This window comes from Cygnus atratus, chromosome 15 (genome assembly GCF_013377495.2).
Source record: "Cygnus atratus isolate AKBS03 ecotype Queensland, Australia chromosome 15, CAtr_DNAZoo_HiC_assembly, whole genome shotgun sequence".
NCBI lineage: Eukaryota > Metazoa > Chordata > Aves > Anseriformes > Anatidae > Cygnus > Cygnus atratus.
The window spans coordinates 1,046,062-1,062,347 of record NC_066376.1 but is presented as its reverse complement, the minus strand read 5'-3'; the positions used below and the strand labels follow the sequence as shown (position 1 = coordinate 1,062,347).

The 16,286-nt window shown below is 52.1% G+C and overlaps 1 protein-coding gene across 2 annotated transcripts in view; it reads left to right on the top strand.

Moving 5' to 3' along the window:
* The window catches only part of PRKCB (protein kinase C beta), a 115,832-nt gene that overhangs the window by 78,955 nt on the left and 20,591 nt on the right, over positions 1–16,286 (top strand). For both annotated transcript variants that reach the window (XM_035563459.1, XM_035563458.1), the window contains exons 9-13: positions 2,078–2,224; positions 7,936–8,109; positions 11,840–11,931; positions 12,905–12,967; positions 14,680–14,818. In XM_035563459.1, the coding sequence (XP_035419352.1) occupies positions 2,078–2,224; positions 7,936–8,109; positions 11,840–11,931; positions 12,905–12,967; positions 14,680–14,818 (615 nt within the window). The remainder of the gene's footprint in view (positions 1–2,077; positions 2,225–7,935; positions 8,110–11,839; positions 11,932–12,904; positions 12,968–14,679; positions 14,819–16,286) is intronic.

Below are 16,286 nucleotides of genomic sequence, written 5' to 3'. Positions count from 1 at the left end.
CATGACTGTTTTGCCTGCTGATAAGTACACGTTTCTTTTACAGATAGCTTTGGAATACAATAGGGTAAGGATTGCTGAAGGCAAAGTCACACAACATGAGCTGGCTCTGCGACGACGCAAAGGCTGGTCTTGTTTAGTCGCACACATTTGAATCCATCTTCAGCCAAATTAAATGAGCAGCTTTCAGCCAGTGCCATGGCTGTACACTTAGAGGTTTCTCCTTCAAAAGCAGAGATGGATAAGGTGGGGAGTGTCCAAGGCTTTCTGCTCTTCTGATCAGAACTGTGATTATTGTTTTACTTGGGCAAGATTTCAGAGATCTCTGTGCCAAACATCAGGTACAGCCATTTCTCCCTTGGCATGGCGCATGCCAGGAGCTCCAGGTGGTGGGGTGGGCAGCAGGACCGCCAGGGCAGTGCCGTGGGGCACACGAACTGACCTTGACTAAAATGCTCTAGCAGATAGCCCCTTGTGCTGGGGAGGTTGCAACAGCCTAAAGATTGCAGCTAGGGAGAAACTTTGTACTTTTAGAGGGTGGCATCCCTGCCCATGGCAGGGGGGTTGGAACTAGATGATCCTTAAGGTCCCTTCCAACCCCAGACATCCTATGATACATTCAGAGAGGTGACTTTGTTTCCTTTTCTATGTACAAACTCTTTTGTTGTTGTTGTCATTGTTGTTTTCCATCTGAAAGCAAGCATCCTGTGTGTGTTGCTTCGTTTGCAGCAGTTGCAGGTATCAGGCTGTTGAATGATTTCAGCCTCTTCCCTGGGGCACTTGTTCAGAGCTGCATTAGCAATTATGATGTTTGCAAATCCTTGAAACTGTACCTTTAGTTTTCAGTGCAGCAGTTTTTCAGATGTTTGTAGGTGCTGCAGGTGACCTTGAATGGGGAATTTTAGAGCAAGGAGAACCTTGCAATAACCAATTAGCAGCTGCAAAGGCTTGGAGATTACTTGTGAGGCTCCTATCTGGAGGAGCTGCGAGCAGCAGTCAAATTGAACTGCTGGAATTGGGTTAATGGAATTTCATGCTAGACTGAGCACAATGCAAGCCCTACACCGTGGCATATTTCTAAAAATTAAAACCGAATAAATTGTGAGATAGTTTTTACAAATTGTGGTTCAGCAAATTAGATAGCCCCTGGACCAATGAGGTGCCAAGCAACTGATGAGATTTTGTGTTTAAAAAATGTGGGGTTTTGTGAGGGCTTCTTAATAAGCAATTGTGATTGAACCAGCTTGTGTGATTGCTTGGGGATGCAGAAGTGCTTTCTATTCTGCTTTTTTTTCAAAATGAATTTGTAGCTTCTTACGTTCAGCCTGAACTGGCACAGGAGTGCAATTCTCTTTGATATCAGATAGTAACAAAGTTGGAGCTTGATAACAATTCCTGTATTTCACAACAATATATTTATATTTACCTGTCATTTTCTCATAAGGTGAGAGACAAAAGTCAGCTTTGTGAAGGCAAAGCTCGTTTAAGGCTCTGTTTTATACTTGGATGGCCTTGAGCACGTTATGGGTTGGCATTTCTGAGGCAGTGCTCAAGGTTTAAGACACTGAACGCTCCTGGCCGCGGTGCAGTTTTCCCATCTGATGGCAGCGGTCTGTAAGGATGCCCTCCAGAGCCGCCGCCGCTTGCCAGCGTTCCAGGAGGTCGATGCTACCTGCACCTCGGGTGTGGTCCTGGGACCCCCGCTCTAGCTTTGCACCCACCCGCGGGTGTTGTGGAGGTCCCGTGGGTGGCCGTTCAACGTGGGAGAAGCTCCCCTGGCTGTGAGCAGAGGACGGACGGACGCATCCTGTAAGCTGCAGGAGGAGCTGGCAGCTGGAGTGCCCGGGGATGTGGCTCCTGGATTCTCACGGAGCTGAGCTGGGGATGAGCTGGGCTGAGCCACGTGCTGTGTCTGACCCGCACCCAGGGCACTTAGGGAGGCTTCCATAGTTTGGTGTAGCTTTGAGCTAGCAAAGAGCTAATTAACGTGGGATTTCAGGAGCATTCTCTATTTTCATCATGACATTTCTGCACGTTGTTTTCAGTAATTTTTCTCTTTTCTCCATCTCTGTCCCTGCAGAGAGCCAAGATTGGCACAGGGTCCAAGGCTGCAGATGAGAAGACAACAAATGCCATTTCTAAGTTCGATAACAACGGGAGCAGAGATCGGATGAAACTTTCAGATTTCAATTTCCTGATGGTGCTGGGAAAAGGAAGCTTTGGAAAGGTGTGGTAGGACATATGCATTTGCACGTTCTGTATTTAAAATGTTTGTAACATTTCTGAGCAGTGGCCGTGTGGCTGCTCTAGCCCAGGAGTCTGGAGCCCTGCTCTGCCCTTGCTCTGCCTTGTGTCTGGTAATTGGGGTTCGGTTGTTGGCTGCCTTTGGGGCTCTGGTCCTGCTGCGTCACAGTGACAAAGACTTGAGGTGTCGGGTTAGACCAGCACCACAATGAGACGCTCCCTTTGGGAAGCAGGGTGTGTACTGTGTCTTTAAAGCTCGTTTATTTGGGCTTTTTTTTTCCCCCTTTAATAATTACAAATATACATGAACATTTTAATTAACTTTCCAGGCTGGTTATGAGTGGTAACAGAATTTCATTCTTCTAGTAATTATGTGACTCGGAGCCTTCATTTTTCTTGGGGTGTTGCCAACTTTGTCATGATTTCCATTAGAAATTCCAGTCCCCGGACTGCTGCTGTGACTTCAAAGCCCAGGCCAGGAGAAAGGTGGCTGGCTGCGTGCACCAGCGCCGCGTTCGTGGCTGTGACAGATGGCCTGACGCTGCTCTGATTAGCGAACTGCCTTAATTGCAGGGAACATTGCTCTGCCTCCAGGCAGATCTCTGGAGTGGAGGCAGGACAGAAACAAGAGGGGAGCGCTGCTGACACACCCGCAGCGTGCACAGGGGCAATCCTGCCTGTCCCGGCTGGCACCCCGTCACTCCCAGCCTCCTGCCGCTGGCACCTGAGCTCTGGGAGCTCCCAGCCTCTGCCCGGAGCTTGCTGCCTCCCTGGAGGGGCCCGTGGAGAGCTCAGAGAGGCACTGGCACAGCTTTAGCAGAAGGACGGGGGCAGCTCATGGTGGTGCCCAGCATTCAGAGCACCCCCGTTGCCCCTGCAGGCGACGCTGCTGTCGCCCTGTTTTACACGTCTGTTGCACGCTGGCGACGTGGGTGAGCAAGCAAGCACAGTGCTAGTGCCCATGCTGTTCCAACCATGTTCAGCGGTGCAGGTGATGGCGCTGGACCAGCTCAGTTGCTTGCAGGTCACAGCAGGCGCAGCACACAGCTCAGCTCTACTCCCGCAGCTGCCGGGTGCTGGAGGCAGCCGCGGAGGTACGCGGAGTGCGGGGGTGCCTGCCTCATCCCAGCGGAGCCAAAATCCCAGCTCTGAACACCACTTACTGCTTTTACCCTGCCTCCCTCTCTCCCTCCCTCCCAACAAATAATCTCTTTTAAAGTCTGCTGCTTGGCATCTGGAAGCTGTAGTTGTTTTTTCCCCCCTCTTCCTTCTTTTAATTTGAGAAACATTAGCAAACTCTTCAGTCGGCATCATGGCTTATATAAGGGAATGTGTGACAGAAACTGTTCCCTGGAACAGAATGTTATAAATATGCTAATTAGCGCTTATTAAAACAGCACATTGGTTTGTACGGGGAGATGCTGCAGCCTCACCCTCACGTGTGCCTGCGCCTCGCCAGGAGCCTTGCCCCGCGTTTCCGCTCCCGTGGCCAGAGCGGGCACTGCAGCGTGCTCCGGCGCTGCGCTCTGCTGCCACCCAGTCTCTACTGCGTGGGTCCCCACAGCCCCTGAGAGCTCCCCGAGTGTGACCAGCGGGGTGTCAGTGAGCCCGTCGCAGGCGTCAGCTCGTTAACCTGGTGGCACCAGCAGCCCGGATTTGCTGCCGTGTGTTTTCCTTCCTCCTCTGCTGTGGCTGTGCAGGATGAGGAGTACCCATGTGTTGGCCTTGCTTTCTCTGCGTTCAGCATCAGAGTATCTCCAGTTATTATGCTGGAGCATTCCCAAACAAATACTGTATATTACAGGAATAAATCAAGTTAAATATTAGCTCTTTGTGCACCAAAAAGAAAAAAAAAAAAAAAAAGCAGTTTACTTTCCAGAGAGTGAGCTGGCAGATGAAAGTCCCCACTGAGCCAAGCAGCAAGGTCTAGGGGATGGAGGTTCAGCTCTGGTTTTGCACTCTGGAAGACCAGAAAATCACGGGATTGAACACCTCACACGGGCATGCATAGTTACCATAGGGGTGCTCAGCAGCAGGATGCGGGGCAGCCCTCGGTGTCCCTGCCCCAGCTGCTCTGGGGCTGCCCCCAGCTGCCCCCTGCCTGGGCTGGGCTGGCTCTGCAGGCACCCCCGGAGCTGCAGGCGGTGGCAGTCCCCCCCCCCGGCTTGGCAAGGGGATGGGAGATGTTCCCGATGGAGGAACACAGCGCTTGGCACAGCCCGCCCCGGGTTTGCTTTGCTGTAATATAAATAGAGAGAAGTTAAATTCTGGGGCTTGCTCATATTTTTGTAGCTAATCAATCTGTTATGTTATCAAACTGTCAGTCGTTTTGGGGGGGTTTAAGGTGTTTTTCTGAGTAGGGCTGATACTTTTGCCTCTGCTGTTATGGATTAGAGTGCAATGGGAGACAATTTGACAATTTTTGTGTCCCATGAAAATCTTCATGCTGTAAAGTGCTCTCCTGCCCCATCCTGATGTAGAATGTGTCAGAGGACTGGTACCTGGTGCACGCAGGCAGAGCAGCGGCCAGGGCCCAGTCTCTGGCTCGCAGAGAGGTGCTCCAGTCCTGGGCACCTGCTGCATGGTGCTTGCATGCCGCCTCCTCGCAAACACGCGTGTCCTGCGCAGCGTGGTTCAAGGCGTTAGCAAACTGCTCTGGGTGAATTCACTTGTCCTAATCTTTTTGTGTTTAAAAAGCAAAGGGTACAAATCTTCCTCGCTGTCATTAGCAGACGTTGCTGAAGCCGGCTCATCGCTGGCTGTCCTTCCCCTGAGAATTCAGCTGTATCCATGCTGCAGTCACCATAGGAACCGCGATGCCAGCGAGCTGGAGCCAGCCCTGCCGGCGCACCGAGAGCCCAGAGCTCGGCGCGGAGCTCAGCCTTGTGCACCAGGACAGGCTGTGGGTGCCGAACCTGCACCGTGCCGGCACCATGCCGCGGAGCAGCTGCAGGCAGGGCCTGGGGTGCTTGCCCCAGCCCCGCAGGCTGCGAGCTGCCCCGCCTGCTGCTCGGGGAGCAGGCTGAGTCTGCTAAGGCTCACAGACCTCATGCTTGTCGGGCAGGGTGCAGGAGGTATTTTTGTGACGGGCTGTAAAGCAGAGCCTGCAATCCCATCTGCATATGCAAATTCGGAGTGATTACAACATCCTGAACAGCATTAGTCTCGATTTACACTTCTGTAGCTGCTCGCTCTGCCAGCCCAGACGTGAAAGAGCGATACAGTAACGCGGATTTCTGCATCCCCCTTGCACACACCCAGACGTGCACTCGCCCTTGCCCACCGAATGCCCCTCCGCGATGTGTGCAGTACTGCTGATTTGTAGGCAGCTGCAGAGAAGCCCTTTTGCATTTTACATGTCAGTAATGCAGGGCTGGTTGGCTCAGCTGTGGCTCAGGACTGCTATGTCATTGGAAAGCTACTGCATGAAACATTTACAGTCCGTGTAAGCCCTGGAGCAGTTTTTTGCATTAATTCAGTGCACCAGCAAACCTCTGCCTCTCACCCCGCTGCAGAGACCGAGCGCGCTGGGAGCTGTCCCCTGGTCGGTGGGGACGACTCGGTGTCACCCCCCGCTCTGCCTGGGATTTTCTCCCCTACAGGCCTCCAGTCAGCAGAGTTCAGTCCCCACAGCACTATTTACTGCTACCAAACCCCATCCTTCAGCAGCCAATTTTATCTTTACATTTCATCTTTTTGTAGCTCCAGGGAAATTTCCTGGTGTGTTCATCTCCAAACACACTCCGTTACCAACAACAATGCTCTCTCCCCTGAGAGTCCCCAAGCAAAATATCTTGAAAAGCACCAGGATGCTTTCCAAGCTCTGCTCCACGCTGTGATTTCTCTGCTTCCCAAGTGGACTCCTCCTGCTGTTCCCCCCGGAGCAGTCCATCCCTGGCAGTAACAGATGCTAGGTTCAGAGATTCCCTGTTTTATTTGCTTTTTCTCTGAAAGGGTTATGGGTAGCAAGGTACGTCCGCACACTGGTGACACTGCATGTGATCCACTGACTTCCACATAAGTCTTCATTTTCTCTTAACCTGTCCTTGGAGTGGCTGCTTCTCTTTTCCACCAACTTTGAACTGCCAGGGCCCAGGTGGGCTCTCCCAGCCTTTAAAAAATCAGCCCCGTATTTTAGCACCTGTGCACAGCAGCATTGCTCTAGTGCTTGTGCCCCGTGCTGCAGAATCTCAACTTTCTTTAAACATCAGCAAGTAAATAAATCCGTTGCTGAAGTCGCTGCTCTGCTGTCAGTCTGCTTTTTAACACTGCCAATGGATGAGGACGGTGTGTGTTCGCTGCAATCCTGTGCCCCGCTGATGAAAATGTAAATGTCAGTGGCTTTTCCAAAGCACTTGGCGCTCAGAAGCCCTGATGCCTTCCTCGGCTAATCCTGACAAGCAGAGTGTCAAGGACAGCCAGCCTGTCACAGAGCCAGAGCCAAGCGCATGAAATGAGCCAAAGAGCCACATGCTTTTAAAAAATACTCCCTAAATGTGACTGTTATTTTTGCTCTAACAAGTGGGCGGGCAGCAGAGACCTCAGCCTGGCAGCTCGTTGCTGCGGCCCCTGCCTTGCTGCCTGGGGTGGCAGCCGCCGTCCTGTCCCCACGCCTGCTCTGCCCCAACAGGACCAGGGGGCCAGGGGTGGCCACTGGCCCTGCCGCGGGGCAGCTCCGTGCCCGGCTCCTGCTGCCCTGTGGGGACAGCCAGGGGCCATGGTGGGGACAGCCAGGGGCTGTGGTAGGGGCAGCACGGTGCGGGTCGTCTCTCCTTAGCCCTGCCTGGGACCCGCCGGCATTATCGCTGCAAACCTGCTCCAGGGAGGAACGCCTTTCAGTTCCTTGCAGTTCCACCCTTTTGATGTCGAGTTCTCGTAATTTATTTTCAAAACATCCTGACTGCTGTTCCTGATGTGACTGGAGGATTTCAACAGACTCCTCCAAATGTAGAGCAATTCATTTCCACTGAGCTCTCAAATCAAACGTGATGCGAGACTGAGGGAGAGGAGCTGGGATGCAGCACACTCCCGAGCCCCCTTTGCTTTGCTGGCAGCAGGAGGAGCAGCTTACACTGACGGAGCGTGGTGGAACGGCTGGGGGGATCCTCGCTGGGGCGGGTGTGATTAATGAGAGAAATTTGCACCAGCAGAAGCGGTGCATCCCATTTATTGCAGTAAATAAATCTGCAAATGGGTGAAAATGGTTTAAAAAGTGAGGTTGAATGGTTTCTTCTGATGAGAGGGGGATTTGGCTGGGCGATGGGCTGGCACGTAACGAGGTTTTGGGCTGGCATGTAATGAGGTTTTGCTTACTGTGCGCTTTGTGGAGGGTGTTTGCGAGGCAGAGAAAATCTTGCTGGTTTTTGTGTACTATTAGCTATGTACTAACTTTTCCACTGCAAGTTTTTACCATTAAAAAAATGGTAAAATGGTGAATGGTCTGGAACTGCATCATGGGCAAAGCACCTCGGGCTGGGTTCACCAAGGGGACTGGGCCATAAGGATGTAAATGTGTTACCTGTTATGGCAAGAGCTCCCAAATACTTTTGGAAACATCGCTGGTAGCTTTCTGTACCATTTGGCACCTGAATCTCTTCTGAAGGTTGTAATGAGAACTGCACAATACTAAGCGGACTATAGATGTGGCAGATGTGTGTTCACCGACATCCCACACGTGTTCTCTCCCCGGCGCAGGTCATGCTGGCAGAGAGGAAGGGCACCGACGAGCTCTATGCCGTTAAGATCCTGAAGAAGGATGTTGTTATCCAGGACGATGATGTAGAGTGCACCATGGTCGAGAAAAGAGTGCTGGCTCTCTCCGGGAAGCCTCCGTTCCTGACCCAGCTTCACTCTTGCTTTCAGACGATGGTGAGTGCCGGCACCCTGCCCGGGGAACCTCAGCCGTGCTGCTCTGCGTGCCCAGGGCAGGTGGGGAACCCCTGCACCGGACACGTTGGGAGCCTGGCACTTTGCAAACCAGGTGTTGTTCTCTTGGCTTCGCTCATGAGCCAGTGGGCAGAAACCCTCTTCAAGACTACCAGCATTGCCAGTGTCCCAGGGCTGATGCTTTCCTGGGCTACTGCTTGTTTATGCATTTTAGCTTTTCTAAAATGTGCCATTGCTTTCAGCAAACTTATAATTTGCTCGATTTGCTTGCAGAAATGCCTTCGTGAACAAAGTGTTTGTGTGTGCACGTTAGGCTGGAGGCTGTAATGGAGAAGATCTGCGCCCTCGAGATTTTTTCATTAGGCAACTTTTGATTGCATTGATGTGGTTTTGCAGCCCTTCAGAAGGCCCCCTGCCTGTGATTGGAGTTATGATTCAATAGCGAAGTGCTGTGCTTTATCTCTGAATTCATTCTTGTGATCAAAAATCAGAGTAGGCAGTGAAAACTAATACAAAACACAGGAAATTCAGTTTGAAATGGGTGTGCTATTGAGTTTGTACAAATCAGAAACGGGGATGGGGAGTGGGGAAGGGGGACTTTTAAAGCAATCTGTGGGCAGCCATTGGGCAACCTGTAAATGAAAATGTCCAGGTATGTGTCAGCAGGAGCGGGGAGAGGTAATCAGTGCAGCCCTTTGGAACGACGACAGTGCTATCCAGGAGGATTACATTTTAATATTATCCCAGAAATTTCATTTACCAAACACATTCAGTGTATTTAAAGAGCGTGGACCAGCTTTGCAGCACAGTAATCAAACTGTGGCAGGAGAACCTATTTCACACAGCATCTCTGTGGCATCTGAAGTGAGTCAGTGCGGGATTATTCCTGGCAGACCTATAGTAGCTTAATAGTAATCGTATTTGTAATGTAATCAAAATGTATAGCAGGGTGTATTATCAAATGCTGGCACAAAGCACTTTGATTTCTGGGAGCACAGTCCAGAGCGTCCTTCTCAGCCTGGGCTGTTAGCTCAGCTGACAGCTGGGGGAGAGAAAAGCCTGAAATCTGCGTTTTAAAGAAGTGAAGATAAGCGATGAGAGAACTGCGTGGGCCCGGAAGGAGAGGGAAGCTGTAGCCCCCTGGGGACCAGACTGGGGGGCCCTGGGGCTGTCCCCAAAAAGGTGCAGGGTCTGCACGTGGGCTGCTGGGAGGTGCTGATGTAGCTGGGTGTACCCGGCCTTCCCTTCCCTTCCCTTCCCTTCCCTTCCCTTCCCTTCCCTTCCCTTCCCTTCCCTTCCCTTCCCTTCCCTTCCCTTCCCTTCCCTTCCCTTCCCTTCCCTTCCCTTCCCTTCCCTTCCCTTCCCTTCCCTTCCCTTCCCTTCCCTTCCCTTCCCTTCCCTTCCCTTCCCTTCCCTTCCCTTCCCTTCCCTTCCCTTCCCTTCCCTTCCCTTCCCTTCCCTTCCCTTTCCCCTGGGGCTCAGCCCCAGCAGAGGCACTGGGAACAATAAATTCCGGCTGGACGGGGACTTGGTGGTTGTCCCGGCACCGACTCCTGTTCACGGTGCGGAGTCAGGCGGGAGGTGGACAAACCAAATGGTTGATCAGAAGGCGGCGTTGGAAAGAGCCCCTGGAGTCGTGTGCTGGCTGCTCCAGAAAGGGGCCCCGTGCCGCCAGCTCCGTGCGGGCGGTGTCTCAGTATCTGCACCTTGCTGCTGCTCGGTGAGCTCGGGAGCTCCAGACTTGGAGAGACCCTGTCCTTCCTCCCACGGCAGGAGCAGGACAGATCCGTCTGCGTCCCCCTGTTCCAGCCTGTGGGCTGGCCAGCCATCTGGCTGCTTTATTCGTGATTTTTTTTTTCCCCTGAGGCAGCATCATTCTCTTCTCCACCCAAATGAGGAAAGCTCGAATCCTGCTTTTAGAGCTCAGCTGGCTGTTTCAAGAGACCGTCTTTTTAATATTCTTCCTCCCTGAAGTTGATCGATATATTTAGGAAGCAGCTGCAAACAAGCACAGTGTTGCTTGGCCTTCCAGTTCCCGTCAGCAGACAGTGGTGTGACAGTGGCTGCTGAAGGTGACCTTTCCCCCATGCGTGGCTGCTGCGCCGCGAGGCTTGGCAGAGGCGGGCAGGTGCAGAGGGGTACGTGTGGCATTCCTGGTCCGCTGATGAGCTGAAACCCCTCTTCTATCCCATCAGTGCCACGTGTTTTACATAGCCTGACTGCCCCTCGGGTGCTGTTCTTCAGTATCGTTAAGGCTGCAGCTGTCGGGGTGCCCCGTGCAGGGCCAAGGTGCTGCGCCCGGCCGAGGAGCCGATTACCCCCATTACCCGAGCGACTCCGTAGCCGTGGTTATGGGAATGCTCACATTTGCATTTCTTCTGGGCTCCTTGTCCTCAGTGTCCTAAAAGCAGGACGTGGCTTTTTTAAGGAGGAAATGAAGTGAAGAATGAGGATTATTATGTAATGCCACGAACCTGGAGCTCTCCCAGCGCTTCAACCTCTGTGTCTCTGCTTTGGGGTGTCTGCAAGGAGGGCTCGGGGCCGGGGCAAGCCTCGCTGCCTAGGGCTGTCCGTGGGCTCCTGCACACTGGGGCCCCGTGGGCAGGTTTGTGAAGGTTGTAGGGAGCTGGTTGTTGTAGGAAGGGTGACTCAGGCCTGATGTGACAGCGCTTCGCTGTTCCCATCCGCAGCTGACGTGCGCCTGTGCTGGAGCACAGATGCCTGCTGGTAGTAGGGAAGATCCATTTGGGCGGCCGTCTGTGCCCCACTTCTGCAGGCACTCAGGCGGTCCGAAGACGTCGCTTTTCCCTCCCCCAGGAAAGCTCTGTGCTTGTGGCAGGGGGAAGCTGACATGTTTAGGTTGGTGGTTTTGGCGGTCCTGCATGATTTTCTTCGGAGACATTTCCCATTTGAAAAAAAGAGCTGTGAAACATCAGAGGGAAGTGGCATTTCAAGGGCATGGCTCCTCCAGGGTAGAAGTGTCCCTGGCATTGAGCTCCCGCCTGCCCAAGGCTCCCGTGCCTCCTGGGACTGGCAGAGCTCATGCTAGAGCTCTGCTCGGGATGCTGCATGGCCGGACACAGCTGCTTTTGGTTTATTAACCCACGGTTCTGAGCTTTGTGGGAATACTCGGGTCTTGTTTCTCGTCTTGCTGATCTCCTTGGGCTTGGGGCAGGACACAGTGCGAGCCCAGGGTGCCCCGGCACACGGGCTTGGCTTCCACTGGCACAGCATGCTGCAGAGAAAACCACGACTTTTAAGAGCTTGCCTGGAACTTTCTCAGGTCTGTGCCTCTGTTGCTGCCACAGTGTGGAAGCAGGGGAATGCTTTAATACCAGCTAGGTGCTGGCTCATCAAATGCCCTGCAAAATGGGTTCAGTGAAGAATGAAAACTAATTCGTATTAACGAATTCATTGCCATTAGGCAATGAAAAACCTCTGTTGTGGGAATTCTTCCACTTGCTATCAGATCTATCTGCAGAAGTGTATGAGGTTCAAGTCCAGAGCACTGGAAAGGAATTACCACATCTGTCTCACGGGCTCCGTATGAACACAAACTCCACCTGCACCCCTTGGGGAGGGCAGTAATGGTAATTGTATTGCCATGAAAAATACAGACCGGAGCTGTCAATTGCTTTGGCCATTATTTGTGACCTCTGCAAATTCCCTGCTCTAATAATTCTGCTGCTAATTGTTTTCTTTTTTTCTTTAGGATCGCTTGTATTTTGTGATGGAATACGTGAATGGTGGGGACTTAATGTACCAGATCCAGCAGGTTGGGAGGTTTAAAGAGCCACATGCTGTGTAAGTTCAACAGACCTAGTCTGATACCTTCAGGGTAGGTATTTGATGTATTTGTGTCAGTCTCTGGAAAAACAATCCAAGGCACAGGCTTTTGTGGTGCAAGTCCTGAGCAAAAAGAGAGGGGAAAGGAAGGACAGCAGGAGTGGGAAGATGCAAGACAATTCTTTGGTGCTAAGGATGCCAGTGCCTCCGGCTCCTCTTTGGGGTACATTGCACTTATCAGTGGGTAGATAACTGACCTCCATGCACGTACCAGACAGGGAGGTTTGGGGGAGGCGCAGGTGTAGGGGCCAGCTGAGGGCTCCTGCCCGCAGCGCTGCCCCCACACCTCGGTTCTGCCTGCGCACGCCCCTGGGATGTACGAGGGACATTTGGGATTCGGCTGCTCTGCAGGGGTTGCCAACCAGGGTGCTCACTGGTGGCTTTTGTCTCCTGCTCCCTGTGATCTGGACAGAGTGGAATGTGTTTGTGAAACCCTTCATATGCTTAATTAAATAACTTGAATAGTGAACGGAGCCCGGATGGGTTTGAACCAGCATCAGGCACACAGGGCACTCTGTAGCTCTGGCACAGCCCTCCGAGACCCAGAATATTCTTCAAAGAAAACAGTGGCAGTGCATGTTATCCCCTCTGCCTCACCAAGATGACAAATAACTTCTCAAGCTGCATTGCCAGCACACAGTAACAAACAGCCATAGATCCCAGCTCTCTCTTATAGAGAATTTGTGTAACGAGAAGTGACAGCCCCCTGCTAGCCCACAGCAACCTGATCACGTCTCTGCCCGATACGGAGCGGAGGGTAGGTTGTGTCCTTCTCGTGTGATGCTTGTCTGGTATTTTTATGTTGTGGCTGTCTTTATCCTTTGGTCATGTATGCCCAGTGTGTTTCTTCTAGGGCAATTGGATCTGAAAGGTTTTCATTTTGATTTATCTCCTTTAATTATCAGTCCTTCTTTTAAATCTTTCATTTCAGATTCTACGCTGCAGAAATAGCCATTGGCCTCTTCTTCCTGCAAAGCAAAGGCATCATTTATCGGTAGGTGAGCAAGTTCCTCCACCCTCTCTTCCCCAGAGAACTGCAGCCGGAGCAGGTTACAAGGACAGCAATGCAGGGGCTGGCCCAGCTGCTCCAGGGCCCTCTTGTGTGCCACTGCCACAGGCGGAGGTTGGCGGCTGTGCACTGGGTGTGCGTGCCCAAAACAGGGCTGGGAGCCTCGTGGTGACACTGTTTTTTCAGTGTGCTTGTCTTTGTCCTGGTTTTATAGGAAAGAGAGCTCATAAAAGCAGCTTTGATTCTTCTTTTGCCTCTGCTCCATGCGTTTCTCTCCATACAACGCATGCCACTGGCAGCAGGAACTGACTCTGAGCCACGTGTTTTGCTGCAGGGCACTGTTTTCCTATCATTAAATTAAAGTAAGTGCTTATGGAGGGGTTATTCTAAGAGCTCAGTGCAAGTCTGTCACTTATAGTCAGATACTAAAACTTCTTTTCCATTCGCAATATGATTTACAGCATCCAAGGTTAGCTGGATGACTGCTGAGTGCGGGGCCATGCTCCGAGGCTGCTGGTTAAGCACTGAAACTCGTGAGCCACTGCCCTTCCCAGCTTGGGAGTATTCCCAGCGCCCAGGGTAGAGCAGAGCATCCTAATGAGTGTCAGACAGCATTAAGTGCTTGCAAAAAGGAAACGCCAGCTGCACTACTGAGTTGTGAGTTGCTGGAGTTCTGAAGATGAAAGAAGCGGAGCAAGCCTGACGTGAGGGATGATTTTTGCCATCAGCTGCTGCAGAGAGAGATTCTGGGTCTGCCAGTCCCCAGTGCCCCTTTCTTCCTCCAAGTCTGAACACAGACTCGTGTTCACTTGTCTTTGGCCGATCAGGGCTGGAAGCACTGACTAGAAAAAAACTATCTTAGAAAACAGCAAGAAGTCGTAAATTTTGCTGTTCCTTCTCTTATGCTCTTACCTAACTAAGCAAAGTTGAAGCATGCCAAGCAGAAGTATTTAAAGTGTATTTTTGCCTGTCGAATGTTTTTGACTCCAAGAGCAGCCCGATATACTTTGTGTGCGAAGCACGTTACGACAGTGACACTGTTCTGCTGTAGCTTTGGTCCCAGCCCTCCATATGCTTTGGTCCGTGTTCACAAATTGTGCCCCAAATGCCGAGTGTTTGCCACAAAGCTGTCCTTCAGCTCGGAGGACCCATCCTGGTGAGGGCAGGCAGCGCTGGGAACTGGTCGGGGATCGTCTCGGCTGGAGGCACCTCCGGGTTGTGCTGGGGAGCAAAGCTCTGGTGGGAACGGCCACGGCCACCACAAACATGCTGTGGGCGAGGATCAGAGAGAAACAAGGCTGATTTGTATTTTCATGGGGGAGAAAAGCACAGGTGATACAGGGACTTTTGCTGAGTAGGTACCTTCTTATTTGTTGCTGGTGAGCTTTAAACACACTTTGATTTTCATGGGTGCGAAAGAAAGAGCCATTAAATCTGTCTCCCTGCCACACTGAGAGGATTTTCTGTCATACACTTAAAAGCGATTTGCCCAGTGTGGTGTTCCTGCGGGTTAAAAGTAAAATAAACACTTCATCCTGACATCGCCGGCTTGTTTGTACGCATTTCCCCACATGTTATCCTACAAAGAGCCTATGTGAGACGAGGCCGCAGCTCGCTCCCAGGGGTCAGGAGGTTTGTTACTGCTGCATGGCCTCGCTCGTGGTCGTCTGTGTCATTGCTTTACTTTGACTTTGTAGGGACCTGAAGCTGGACAACGTGATGCTGGACAGCGAAGGGCACATCAAGATCGCCGACTTCGGCATGTGCAAGGAGAACATTTGGGACGGGGTCACTACCAAGACCTTCTGCGGCACCCCTGACTACATCGCACCCGAGGTAGGAGACCTGCAAGGCAGGAGGTGTTTGGGGACGGCGCTTCCAGGGGGGAGAACCTCCCTCCGAGGGAGAACCCGCTCAGCAGGAGCCACCGTGCTCCCGTGGGGTCCGAGCGGGAGCCGTGGGGAAGGTGCCGTGCCGGGGAGCCCACGTCCCTGCCGGCCCCAGGCTGGGAGAAAGGAATTACCTGTGGGTAACGGTTCCCTGGGAAGTGGAGATTTTTGGATCCCTCCAGCTTGCTGCCTGCAGGAAGGGCTGCGTGCCTGGGGAGGAAAAGTGCCCTGCCCATGCCTCGGGATCACTCCACTTGCTGTGTGTTTGGTTATCGCTGGCAAGATGAAGTCGCACACGGCACTTACGTGAAGTGCTGTATGGGTGCAATTTAATGTCAGATTTGTGAAATTCAGGTAGGTAATTATTCGCAGACGTCTGTTCCCTTGAAATAAAAATATCCCTCTGAAATCTCACTTTGCTGAATTTTCAATGATGAGATTAATATTTATTCATTTAAATATTTTAGTGAGATTCTCTTTGCTAGGACAGTTAGGTGCACTTGTATGCTAAGCTATGCTGTGTTTTGCTGCAGCCAGAGAGGCTTTTAATTACTAGTTCAAATGTGTATTGCGTATCCTCGTCCCACCAAGATTAATATTGGTGTCCTATTGCTACGCAGCTCTCTTGCTCTGTGTGATTAATACTCTTTCAAAGCAGGACAAATGACCGGTTCTCTTGGTATTTGGCTGAGCATTATCATTTACACTCTTATTTTCTTCTGCTTGCTCTTTTTTTTTTTTTTCCCACAAGAAAAACAGGAAATGGGAAATCAGGATAAAAATCACTGGAGTGTCCAGGGATCCCATTAAAGCCTGCTACCAGTAGGTCTCAGAAGAGAAAACATACACGTCCCCTCCTTCACAACTCAAAGTGGGGCACCGAATTCCATCGTGGCCTGCTGCAGGGTGGCCAAGGCAGTGGCAGGGCCCGGCCCCATGTCCTGCAGGGCAGCGTGTCCTCCCCATGGGACCCCCGTTTTGACCTTTCCTGGCACGCGGCTGGCGAGGTCAAATTGCAGACTGGTTTTCTCGGAGAATTTCTTCCAGGCACTGCTGTCTTTTTGGGCCTTTCTGGTCTGCGCAGCTCATACCTATGTTTCCCCGAGCGCTCATAACCCATCCAACACTCATGTGGGAGGGACTCAAGGTGCTCTTGGTGGAGGGATGTCGGAGCTGATGCTCGAGGTCTGATCTCAGCAGGATGTGTGCGAGGCCGAGGCCGGCCTCCAGGCTGCGTGAGGTGCCCGGAGGCTGGGGAGGCTGCACGCGGAACCCCGAGGCTGCGGGGCTGGAGGACGGCCGTGCGGGGCTGGCAGACCTCTCACACGGGCGGCACGCGATCGGCATTCGTGCCTGAGCGCGTGAGTCTTTGCAGAATAGAGTTCAGTAATTGAGAGGAATAAATTGGGTAATTG